The sequence below is a fragment of the Squalius cephalus genome (assembly GCF_949319135.1).
Source record: "Squalius cephalus genome assembly, chromosome: 20".
NCBI classification, from domain to species: Eukaryota; Metazoa; Chordata; class Actinopteri; order Cypriniformes; family Leuciscidae; genus Squalius; species Squalius cephalus.
Window position 1 is genome coordinate 17,397,180 of NC_137141.1, and position 13,400 is coordinate 17,410,579.

Here is a 13,400-nt window from a genome sequence, read left to right on the forward strand (position 1 = left end):
TGTGGTAGATGCCTGGATCGTTTCTGATGGTAAACAGACTTATCAAAGAGTCTCACAGTCACACTTTGGTTGATGGAACATTAAGTAGAGCTTATAACATTTACTGAACGTCTGTAAGGCTCTGATTCACAAGCTGTGCGTGTGAAATCACTGTTAATGGTTTTGTGTGTGGTGAGGTGTGGGCAGAGCTATCTTCAGGGGCAGACAACCGGGAATGTTGTCCCGGGATCTGAGACGAAGTGGGCATACTAAGGTCCACTAGGGTATGGCCTATTTGTTGGGCTCCAGTGATTTCAATCAGTGTGGGTGTAGAAAAGTCTTTCTTACCTGTTTGGCCTTTGATTTAGTTATGGTATCTGAAATAGGTTTCTTCTTTTCCTTAACTGCGCTTTTGGCAAACTTCTCCACAAATTCGTCAAAGTTTATGGATGGCTCTTGAACCTTCTCCCACACCAGAGCACTTTTGGTATCCCTATGTGCAAGGAAAAAAAAATATATCAGTTTGTCTTATTGTATGTGTGATCATAATTAAACCTTGGCTGAATGTAAATAAGGTGAAACACAAACATTCAAAATACATATTGCAAATTCATGTAGCATCAGTCAATGAGGCATAAGTTTACTTTTTGGCATGTAGCTGAATCCGGGTCCAGTAGAGTGGTTTCATGGGTCTTGGAGGCTCGATGACAGCTTTCAGGGGGGCGGACTCCTGAGCCATGCTGGGCGGCACAAACCCCATGAAGGGTGGAGGGGGACCAAAGGGTGGTGGGGGCCCAAAACCAGGTGGAGGGGGAGGTGGAGGTCCACAGCCAGGAGGTGGAGGGGGTGGAGCCATGCCTGGGAGGGGAGGAGGGGGTGGAGCCATGCCCACAAATGGAGATAGTGGAACAATACCAGGAAGTGGAGGTGGTGGAGGGGGCGGAGCCATTCCTGGGAGTCGGGGTGGAGGGGGTGAAGACATACCTGGGAGTGGAGGAGGGGGTGGAATCATACCTACAAGTGGAGGCGGAGGAGGGGGTGGAACAATACCTGGGAGTGGAGGTGGAGGAGGTGGAGGAATTGGTACATTTGGTGCTGAAGGCGTCGATACACCTGAAACAACAGGAAGTAGGGGTGGTGCAGGGGGACTGATTTCCTGTTTTCTTTGGCAGCTGCAGAAATAGGGCAGTCCAATTGGTGAAGTGGCGCTGTCACTTAATTTGGGAGTCTGTGATTGGTCTGAAAAAGGCACTGGAATTATAAAGGCTTCCTCGACAGGTGAGGTCTGAATGGCTTTCACGTGGCGCAGAACTCCTTGTTCATTTACTTTAGACTGTTTGATGGTTTGATTATCACCCACTTCTTGATCCCTTGTTCCAAGCTTTGTGCCATCCAATTCATTATTGTCTTTTTCCATATCTGATATTTTCGTAAGTAATTCTTCAATCGTTCGCTCTAGCTCCTGAATGGAAACGGAAGTCCCTTCTGGAACAATCCCAGATTGCCCCGTGGATCCATCCTGAGGAGAGCAGGATACAGAAAAAAGAGACTTCATGTCTTTAAAAAGAAACAGCAGCATGGAATGAAAAACACAGACACCTCCTGTCACATGCGATCGTACAAGCATGAGTTAGTGCCTTGTTTTAGCGGATGTTAGTTTCTCCTCCGAGACTACGTTTTTTGAGGAATGGTATGAGTGAGTGTGTGTTTGTAAGTAAGGGGCCGTGTTTCTTAATAGCAAAGACCAGGCACGCATGTGGCATCCCACAAGTCAATAAAAGCACTTTGGCTGATCATGGAAAACGTAGCGGTGCTTCCTGGATAAAGGGAAGAGAGTGAACCCAGGGAAATGAATGAACAACCACAGCCAGCGTGTAAAAATCGGCACACAACACACAAGGGATTCACTTGGCGAACACACAAACATGGTGATAAACACACACAACATACAGAGACACACATACAATCTGGCAGCGAGGGTCAAGGAAGTCCAACAAGTCTAGACTCCAGAAGTCGTCTCTGAGGACTCCTAAAAGGCGAGCCGCAGAGTCTCTGGGAATGAGGAGGGAAGGGTTTGTGCCTTTCTTTTACACAGCTTCAAACGGCTTCAAAGAGTTTGTGTGGGTCTGTGTGAAGGATTGGGGGGGGGGGGGGGGGGGGGGCGGAGAACATATCACACACATGGAGTCTGGTTACATGTTGGGCCCTGTCAGACTGACATGGGTTTGGGGAGACGCTTTCATTCACAAAACCCTTTTCCACAGCCAGGGAGCTTGGGTCAATTTTGGCTCCAGACCTTCAAGCCCCTTGGGAATTCTAGAGTCATTAGTAGTCAGAGAAGTTCCTTCATGCGATTTGATATGGTCACGTGTACCAGGGCATTATATACATTATGTTAAGTATTACAAGTATTAATGTAATTAAAAAAGACATATTCCCCCAAAAGATCTGCATTTCGAATCACATTCAGGAATATTCGTACAAGAAACATGAGGAATAAACTGTAATATAAGGTGTTGCGTGTGTGTGCTTTGAACATTGGAATGCAAGTGGTCATATATCATTTCAAAAATCAAACATGGTGGATCTTAAAACGCAATGGGATGCACTGCGCCTGCTGGACAGATGTTTAGATCAGGATAAGATGCTGTTAGGATGCTGTTTACAGAAGGTCTCTATAGCAACGTTAAAGACACGTATGGCTAGTGAGTTGTAAATTACATTATGAGTAACATGAGGGTGTCAAACCTATTGGGGAAATATTTAAAACTATTTGAGAGTTTGCACACATTAACATACACAGACAATAGACAAAAGCAAATGCGTGTTTGATTACACATAGCTCTTGCAAAAATGTACTATGGTACAGTAATGGAATTAAATACCAAGGTACGTTGATATTTATCATGTCACTGAATAATTACCATATTAATACATGATTTTACATGATACTCAAAGATACTTCAAATAATACAAATATATTTTATCATATTACATGTCCAAAAAACATGGTATTACCATGGAACCATGTTCAAAAACATCATAGTACCCCCAAAATGTCCAAAAAGCATGGCATTACCGTGGAGTTTTTTGTTACCCTTATAAAAAGTACAGGGGTGGTGTTTTGTGTACCATATGTACCATGTAAGAGTAGCAGCATGATATTAACTTTGGACATGGTACCATGGTAAACTATATATTCTCTGATGTAAGATAGCAATACCATGGCTTTCTTTGAAGTATTTTAGCGAAGTATTGTACCGAAAATATTATATCCTAGAATTTGAATATGGTAATCATTACACATTACATATTAATGTGTGTTTATCAAATACATTAATAATAATGGGAATAATGACCGTACAATCCTTATTTTGGGCATACAAAACCATATTGGAAGACACACTCGCACCTGTACAGAGGTGGGGGTCGGAGGCCACATTGTTTGGAGCCGCCCAGGTGTTCTGATCTCATTCTGTCCCACTGGAGCCCAGGTATACAGCTGCTCATTCTGTAAGTGTGCAAACGAATGAGAGAGCTGGCGTTAAAAGAGCTGATTATGGCAAGAAATGTTTTAAACGGCATACAGGAATCTAAAAATAGCCTTCTGTTCCTGGGACTGCTTTCCTGATTAGACAGCAAGAAAAAGGTATGATTATGTGGCAGTACTGTGTGAAGGGCGACCTCTGCTGGAAAACTGAATGAAAAAAAAAAAGAAAACACCACTGACCAGAGCAGAAAAAATACATGGCATTTGTCTGGCTGACACTGCCAGCATGTTCACACATACAAATTGAAAGGCTGTTCAAGGCTGTCCATTCACATCAGTGGGGGGTTGCGCAAGCATGCAGTGAACATGTCATTCGATCAAGACGTGCCGCAGAGTTGCACTGCATGATTACACCATTTAAAGGTAAACCTTACAAGCTGGGTATAAGTGATAGATAGATAGATAGATAGATAGATAGATAGATAGATAGATAGATAGATAGATAGATAGATAGATAGAATAAAATACAAAAAATACAACTGGAATAATAAAACACCACATAGAGCTGTTACCAATCAAATTAAATCACTAACAAAATTAATCTTTGCACTGCAGTGGTGGCACAGAAGGTGCATCGGAGTTTGTATAATTACAACTGCATAAATAATGTCGATATTAATGTTTAAAAAAATAAATGTTTGAATATACCGGTACAAATATGATGGAAAAATAAAATGATACTTTTAAATATGAAACAGGCAGTAGATGGCAGCAAATCACTTAATGAGTGAGTCACAGAATAATTTCTAAAGAAGCGGATTCATTCAGTAATGAAACACCGCTGTATGTTGCTCAGAAACGCACAACAGCTCTGCTATAGATTTGTCTGGAACTATTTTCATAGCTGAAGAAAAGAGAAAAAAACTGTAAAATATAAATTGCCTAATATTAACTTATTTGTTATTGAACATTTGTATAAAATCAATTTCACATTTGCAATCATATTCGAGAAAACCACTCACTTGCTCTTGTGATATTTCTTAATTATAGCATTATATGTATTAATTTTGGTGAAATCTTTGACACAAACAAAAGAAATCGAATTAGAAGTAAGTTATTGATTGCGTTTTAAACAAGAAGTTTTACTTCCAGGAACATTAATTATGAAGTTAACAAATAAATCAGACAATGCACCAGAAATTTAGTGATATCTCTGCAGTTGTGGTCTTGACTGCGACAAGTCCAAGACCGGTCTGGAATACTACAACACTACCTGATACACAAACATCAAGCTTAGCATCAGTTCTGGCAGGTCACGTTAGTCAAGCTCGCATCAGCTGATCCATGTCTACCTATAGGAATATGACGCCTATCACTGTATAAATATATAAGCTCCTTCAGGATTATCAGCAGCTATCGCGTTTCTCAGGAGCAAATTACCCTCCTCCTTCCCCAGCTCCTCCTCTCGTCAGTCAGGATTTGGCATTCTGATTCCCATTGAATCAGACTAAAATTCTCTAATTATGTTGTACATTAAAAATTAATTAATGATATCTGCAATCCATTCATGTTGGTTCTGTTCTGTTTACCCTAAGGGGGGTTATTGCTGCTCTCCCTGCTCTTATCCATGCTAGACTGCATGGATGCGCAGGGAGTTCTCGCCCAGAACAGAACCATACCGCCAATCCAAACTGTATGCGCCAATCCAAACTGTATGCTAACTGTCAATCATATTTGACAATAGTGGTCCTGACAGAAATGGCTGTTGGCTATAGAAACATGCATCTATTACATCATACCTGTGAATTTGTTGATGAAATCTGTCTAGGCTATATACAACAGTCAGACAGTCTTTAAAGTGAATAGTGGCATTAATGCTGTCCTTTTGAAATCACAGCAAGTGAAATCACAGTATTAAGTCATGCTCTGCCATCTACCAGCACACCAGGGTTATTGTTAGGTTATTTCAGTCACTGTGCAGTGTTAAAGGGACAGGTCACCCAAAAAGGAAGATTCTGTAATTTACTCAAAACTGATGTCTTTTGAAACCTGTCAAAATGTCCAAGCAGGATTTTTTTTTTTTTTTTCATGCAATGAAACACAAGATTTAAATTAATCCTAGATTTCAGACTGTTCCTCACACAAAGCTACTGTATGGCTTCAAAAGACACAATAAAGTGCACAAGTTTTATAGCCTATTTTAATTATGCTTTTATTGTGCTCTTTTGTCCTTTTTTAAGCTTGACAGCCCCTGGTCACCATCAGCTTTCATTATATTATAGAAAACAGCATGAACATTTTGCAAACATTCAGTTTTTGTGTTCCACAGAAGAAATAAAGGCATATGAATTTGGAACATCATGCAAATAGTGCCCGGATTTTCAGTTGTCTACTGTACTTCTCAGATCAAGAACCAGCTCTAAACAGGTCAGTTTCAGCTGGAGTTCAACTGCGATCCACTCAGATAGAGTGTCGGTACAGTATCTCACCATATTGGAAAGGTGTACAACAGGCCAGAACGAAACAGAACAGAAAATATTGAAATGGGTTCCATTACATGGAAAGGGAGAATTTAAAACACGATGACTGCCGATTGGACAGGGGTCAAGAGAAACACTTGTCTGAACAGATTCAGAGAAATAACATTGCTCTGGGATAAGTATAATACAATAAAAAGTGGTGATTAAATTAATTACCAGAGGAGTGTGTTTAAGTGTTTAAGAGTCTTTGGAACGATACTTTGGAACAGAAATATATTTTTACTTAATTCAAATTTGGCGAATGATGCATAATGAGAATTGAATGTTTCATTAGTAGATGATTATTAATACAGAACCTCCTCATTTACATTCTCATTTACACAATGAAATGAAAAGGTCTAATTTCCACTGCCCTTAAGAAACATTAAGGTTTATTTGGCTGCCAGCCTGAGTAGGCTGAAGCCTATGATATTGTTTTTGCTCAAAAACCTACTGTAACTAAAGAGATTCCACTGCATTTAGATAGGTGAAAGCAAAATATTGAGGAATATCGGTATAAAAATACACAAATAGGCAGCTGGATAGATGATAAATGGATAATGAATATGTTTGCTATATAGAGAGATGAATACAAAGATAGAGCAGCAACAGAGGGCATGTGACCCATCTTATGTAACCTGGTCAGATGGCTTATGCATGCAGATGTGTCTATTTAAGTGTGCAAAAGCACCGGATGCACATTTTTACGCATATTTGTGAAAGAGTGTCGTACACATCTATAAATATACACTCACAACATGAATATGTGTTCATACTGCTAAAGCGGGTTAGGAGGTGTTTATATGTGTGGGGTGAAATAGAAAGGGGGAAGGGCAAGTCGGAGAAGCGGTGTTAAATGTTCATCTGTTCAGACACAAATCTGCTTTGACTGGCGGAGCAAAAGAGTAAAGAGAGAGATTCGTTCTATTCAGGTCACATGGGGTGGCCGAGCAAAGAAACATGACAACATTGCTGCAATGTTCTAGTATATTACTCTCACATACACTCTCACATATTACAGCATTCAACTGAGAATCTCAACATGCCTTGTGTAACATAGCAGGATTAAAAAAATAAATAAATCACACTATTTTCTCATGCATAATAATAAATACATAATGAGCCTCTCTTCCTCTGTCTCAAACAATGGCACAAAGTTACCCTACTCATCTGTTCAGGCAGAATCAACTCTGTGGGTTGTTCAACGAAGTGATATAAGATGTGTGAAATCTGGCACATTTTTAGTAACACTCATCAACAGCTTTTCTGCTTCTTACTAATGCATTTCAGTACTGAGCTCACAGACAAAACCTGTGCTGATTCTGTTTTGAACATTGTGTTCATATATTTAGTCAAAATCATCATTGAAATCAGGGTAGTTCACCCAAAAATGTAAATTGTGTCATAATTTATTCACCCATCATGTATGAATTTCTTTCTTCTGCTGAACACAAAAGAAGATATTTTACAGAATATTGGTAACCAGACAGTTGACAGTAGCCATTGACTTCTATAGTATTTTTTTTTCCTACTATTGAAGTCAACATGTTACCAACATTCTTCAAAATATCTTTCTTTTAGTTCAACAGAAGAAAGAAACTCATTTTTGGGATGAGTTCTTCAGAATTTTCATTTTTGGGTGAACTATCCCTTTCATTTAAATATGGCATAATCAAAATGTTCTAATTTATTTTTTAAACCTAAACTTAAACCAATGTAACATAATTTTTCATAACAAGTCAACATGAACAAGTGGACAACACATTGGCCTGAAAAGACATCTGGTACACTGTGAAAAAAGGTGATTTGGAATAAATTATACATTAAATATAACTTCAAGTGGGTCAAATGGACCTGTGTGAATTCATATCAGCCCATGGCTCACTTGCACTACTGGTAGCAAGAAAAATGCACAAGACTCTCCACCACTTTCTACACATGCATTTAAGTCATTTCAGCGCTTGAAAACCTGCATTTAAATGTGGTTTATGTTTCATAATAGAAATATTAAGGCATGTATGTATAGAGATCCCACGACTGATGTCATTGCAGATAATACATGGCAGAATACATCTCAGATGCTTTAATAAAAAACAATAATAAGGATGTTTTGTGAAATTTGCATGATAAAATGTGGAAGAATGTCCTTATAAAGCAAGAGAAAAGAATTGGATGGCCATACATTGAAATTGGGCTTATCTGTGACATCACTTCCTGTCGGCAGCTCCCTGATGCAGTCACTAAAGGGCTGTAGAATCCCCAAAGCCAGAATACGGGAACAGAATCTCTCAGCATCCTGTGTGTCATCTTCAGAACAACCCCACTGTACCAAACACCTCTCCAACAGAGAACGACCTGTAAGAGAGTGAAATAGAGAAGATTCTTATTGAAAGTAATATACTGTAGAAGGTGAAAATACTGCATTTGTGTGTAACTGTTAAAGGTGCTCTAAGCGATGTCACACGTTTTTTAGGCCGAAACATTTTTGTCACATACAGCAAACATCTCCTCACTATCCGCTAGCTGCCTGTCCCCTGAACACACTGTAAAAAAACGCGATCTCTGTAGACAGCCCAGGCTCCACAAACGGCAACAAAAACAGACTGGCCCAACCTGGACCACGAAACATAACAAACAGTGTTCCAGCCAATAACCAACAAGAATGATTTGGGGGTGGGGGTTGGGGGTTAGTGCGCATGCACATGAAGGGGGTGTGGGGAGTGGAGGAAAGAGATGCATGAAGAGGGAAGTTAGCTAGAGGAGAGAGATGTCCTAGACAACGACAACGACTAACGTTAGAATTATATTCTCTTGAATTTTGATATGGCCGACATATGACCAAAGAGACAACGTTCCGATGAACAAATAGCAAAGAAGAGGGAAAAGGAGAAGGAACGCGCAAAGTTACGAATTTACATCGGAAAAGCACGGAAGGGAGGGGGAGGGGACGGGATAAGGAGGAGGGAGGGTCGAGCTAGTCTCCGTTTTGTTTGACAATACTTTGAACGTCAACAAGAAGTGACGTCACCCAACATTGCTTTAGTGCACCTTTAAGTTCTTCTGTTATAGACTGCTCATTGAATCAAAATTTTTTCCCCCACTGACCCCGACTAGAGTGTTTGGGGACTGACGCTTTAAGTCAGACAAACAAATAAAGCAGAAATTGTGCCATTTTATTTGGTGAACTGAAGCATGTGTTTGTGTTTGTGCATGTTCCTAAAAGGAATATTTATCCACTCCAAGCACAAAACTACACGTGAACTTCCTCTCTCTAATATATCAGGTGGACACAAACTCAATAGCTCATCCTGTATTCTCATATCACACCCTGGTAGAGAGGCTGATTTTGTGCAACATCAATAAGCAGCACAAAAAAAAAAAAGAAGAGAAAAAAAGGTGCGTGTGTGTTGGGGGGTGGTTCTTGTTAGATAATCATCATGTATCGTCTATTGAGCAAATAAAAAAAGATTGTGGATGAACTAAATTCTGATGTCATGGCTCGGCTGTCTCATCTATAAACAAAGTTAGCAGCCTGATAATGCTTTAAATGAATAACTCAAATTTGATCAAGCAAATGATTTTAAGTAGGTTAAAATCTTCAAGTTTTGTTTGAGGCAGTCAGAAGCAAGTGTTGAGAGCACTATATAAAAAAAGCATGCAAGACTATCGTTATAAAAATAAATATATGAGTCTGTTTAAAAATACTGTAGCATTTAATGAATGTCAACATTTTAATGAGAATAAAAATGTTCAAATCAGATTATGAAACATTATATTTACAGCAGGTTCAGCATTATATTCAGATTGTGCACAATGCTTTATTCTGCACAATCGTGCTTTTGATTTTCAAAGACATGTAGCCTTTGGCACAGTTAGCATTTGATGCTTCAATATCTTCAAGGCTTTGTAAACACATTCAGATATGGATGCTAGCTTCTAGACAGGAAGTTAACAGGTGAAAAAATGAAAAATGCCCCATTTGAAGTGTTCATATCTCACCTTTTTAAAAAATCTTTTTCTGTTCCTTTGTATCTGATCTGTCCTGGTGTAACCTTCATGAATGGTTTGTCAAGAGCATTCTCTATGCCTAAACCACTTCAAAACAGTGTGTGTGTGTGCTTTCCTACAAGTGTGTATTTGAGTAACTTCCTGTGGCACTCTGACTCAATGAGGCAGAAGCCAGTGCTTTCCTAGCCAGCAGCTAATGTGTGTCTGTGTGTGTTTCTGTGGGATTGTGTGTGTGTAGCATACATATTTAAGAGCCATGTTTTATGTTTTTTGACTGCTCACTGAGCATTGAGGGGAATGAACCAGAATAAAGAACAGAAAATAAAAAGAGATTTACATCATGCCCAGGCAACTAACTGTTATATTGTCTTCTCCTATGACATGGAATTATACACATTAATAGTTCAGAGAATCACTGATTTGAAAACACAAATGTCTGTGACAGCATTTTTACCTCCCATGTGTTGTGAAAATATATTCCAACATCTTTTTTGGGGGGTCTGGGCACAGCATTCCTGTCAAACATAGTACAAACCCTTTCTCTAACACTGACCCTAACCCTACACCTAAAATCAGAGGATAATTATAATGTTCATATGAATTCAAGACCCAAACCCAGCCCTAAACCTAACCATAAAATAGGACTGGTTGATATGAATGCTGTTCCAGGACCAATAAGGATACTGATCAAGGAACATAGATCTCATTTGACAAAAATCACAGTTTAAACAGCATCTGACTAAGGGCTGAAACACACTACATTTAAACATTGTACATTAAATGTAATGTACAATAAATGTACATGAAACACTGAACAGATTTTAAAACACATGGGAACTTCAGTGCCTATCATACAATATGTGATTGTCTGTGAAAACAGTCGACTGTTAGAGTTGACCATTTTAACAAACAATTGTGAAGTGTATGATGGGCAGTCTCGGGGCAAATTCTGGGCAAGTTTCATATAATGTATTCTAAAATTAAAATCAGGTCTCTTTGACTAGGAGTGTGAACTCATAACACACACTGACTCACCTGAAAACACATCTGGAAAGGCGGAGGGTGTGTACCTCGAACTGACGGTCTGGAGGCCACTCTCAATAAGCTCTGATTGAACATGTATGGATTCACACCATTCATCATGGCAACCCACTGGCCCGGCAATGCTACAGGATCGCTGTCTCCGTGCTCTCCAGCTCCCTGCTCTCCAGCTCCCTGCTCTGGATGACCATTGACCTGAGCCTAACTCTGAGACATCCCTGCGAGGACACATAGGGCTTGGGGAAGGAGATATTATGGGTGAAGTGAGCTGTCTGGTGGTTGTTTTAACATAAGAAGTGTGTATTGTGGGATAAGGTTTAACTCCGAGGTTTGCACTGGAAGTTCTACGTGGTCCTGACCCCGAGCCTAAAAAGTTCTCGGATGCCCACTGTGTGATAGCCGCGGCACTGCTTTTCCTTCTTTGTTGGTTGGAACACCCTCGCTCTACCTCCTCTACACCACCATCACCTTCTACGTTCAGCTCTACACTACTAATGCTCTTCTGTGGTATGAAAATGACCCGACTGATCTTGGATGTTGAGCTGGTCTGATTATTTGCATTGAGACCAACTTCTAGGCTTTGGGTCAGGCTATTGTTGCCATAATGGCACTCTTCAAGAGGAGATGATAAAGATGAACTCTCCAAGATCTCCTCAGCGCTCTCGTAGGAGGTGGATGTTTCTGTAGTATTCTGAATACTGTAGTTACTGGTTGATCTGGTAACAGCTAAGATATCCTGGACACTACTTGTCTCAGTAAAAGTATCCTGAATGCTATAGTCATTGGCCAAATTGGTCAAGTGTACAGCTTTATTTGCAATATCAGTCACTTCGCCACCTTGCTCAACCTTTAATGTCGTAATCACTCCTCCTACTGTTTCCCTACTGCATTTAAGATCTTGTTCTTTGCTGTCAGAAGCAGATACTCCTCTTACCTTCTCTGGTTCACCCATACAAGCAAAGCTACTACTAGTAAGACACGGAGTGACTTGGCCTTCAGACTCTACTTGTCCTTCCCTGACCGCATCGCTACAGTTTTGCCCCTCAGCAACTCCCTCCATTTGCTGCTGTTGTCTGATGGTCCTCTGAATATCCAACAGCAGATCCTGAGCCTCTGTGGCTGAGTGGTAGCTGTAGAGGTCTGTATCTGACCCCGATCCCTCAGTCTCTCTCTTAACATCATCTTCAGTCATGTCCAGGCTCGACTGCCTGCTTTCTGATACGAGTTGCTTACTGTCTGGAGTGAGACCCTCCAGCTCATCACCTGACATTCCACCATTGCTGCTGTCGTTGGCATCCACGCTCTTAATCCTAATCCCACCATCCAGTACATCCTCTTTGGACAACACTTTCCGGGATAGGCCCTTGCGGATACGAATGCTGGAAAATACAGAACTTTTGGAGCCCTCCGATTTGGATTTCTTCTTGCCCGAGTCGCTCGGTAATTTACTTTTCTTAATCTTCTTAAGATGCTCATGGTCTCTGTCCTCAGTGCTCGCCCAATTCCCAGCATCTTCCACTCCAGTTGTGATGGTAGGCTTCTTTTGCTTGGCCTCCTGGTTTCCCATGTTCCTCAGAAGGCGAACACCTTTAGCAATCAGGCCATGCTGGGAATGTGTGTGCTCAGACTGACTTTCTCGTTCTCTCTGCTGCTCTCTCTTCTCTCCTATATCCCTCTCCGCGCTCCCTTGCACTTTCTCCCCCTCCTTTCCTAATCCCTCTCTCTCTCTCTTCAGCGCCGAGAGCAGCTGCTGTGATGATGCTGGCTGTGACGCTGTAGCCGAGGACTGTCTGAGAGACAGCTCCCCCTGCCTCCCAATCTCTTTCACTTTCTCTTGCTCATCTATTTGCTCCGCTGGGCTACTGGAGGAGCGGACCAACTGAGCATGTCCAGTGTGGTGCTGTGAGGTTGGGGACAGCTGCTGCTTCTGATGCAATTCTGATTGTTGTTGCTGGCGTAGTAACTGTTGCTGTTGTCTTCTGATAAGATTTGTCAGGCTGCTCTTCCTCCGTTCTTTCGCTCTCTCTCTGAAGGGAGAGGAGTGGAAACTCTCTCGCAGGACAGGTAGCTGCATCTCTATCGTCTGAATGTTTTGCATCTTGTTTCTTGCTATTTTGACCTGGGAGGATGAAACAAATAGATTAAAACTGAACAAAACAAAGTAAAAAAAAAACAAACAAAAAAAAAAAACAGTTTCTATTGAAAAGAAGAACAGAATTTAGGATTTACTTTTAAATGTAGCATGTTATATTATTGTATATCACCTTAAAAAGTAACTATACAACATTGTTACTTTTTATGGAAAGTAAGAAGTTTGTTTTGCATTAGAAAAGCAAATTAAAGGATTAGTTCACTTCAAAATG

The 13,400-nt window shown here is 40.5% G+C and overlaps 1 protein-coding gene across 1 annotated transcript in view; it reads right to left on the minus strand.

Moving 5' to 3' along the window:
* Nucleotides 1-13,400, minus strand: part of fmn2a (formin 2a) — a 40,498-nt gene that overhangs the window by 24,418 nt on the left and 2,680 nt on the right. Inside the window, exons 2-6 of the mRNA XM_079852638.1 lie at nucleotides 11,032-13,156; nucleotides 8,171-8,343; nucleotides 3,392-3,490; nucleotides 624-1,498; nucleotides 328-472 (exon numbers count right to left, since the gene is read on the minus strand). Coding sequence (XP_079708764.1) covers nucleotides 328-472; nucleotides 624-1,498; nucleotides 3,392-3,490; nucleotides 8,171-8,343; nucleotides 11,032-13,135 — 3,396 coding nt within the window. The 5' untranslated portion in view covers nucleotides 13,136-13,156. The remainder of the gene's footprint in view (nucleotides 1-327; nucleotides 473-623; nucleotides 1,499-3,391; nucleotides 3,491-8,170; nucleotides 8,344-11,031; nucleotides 13,157-13,400) is intronic.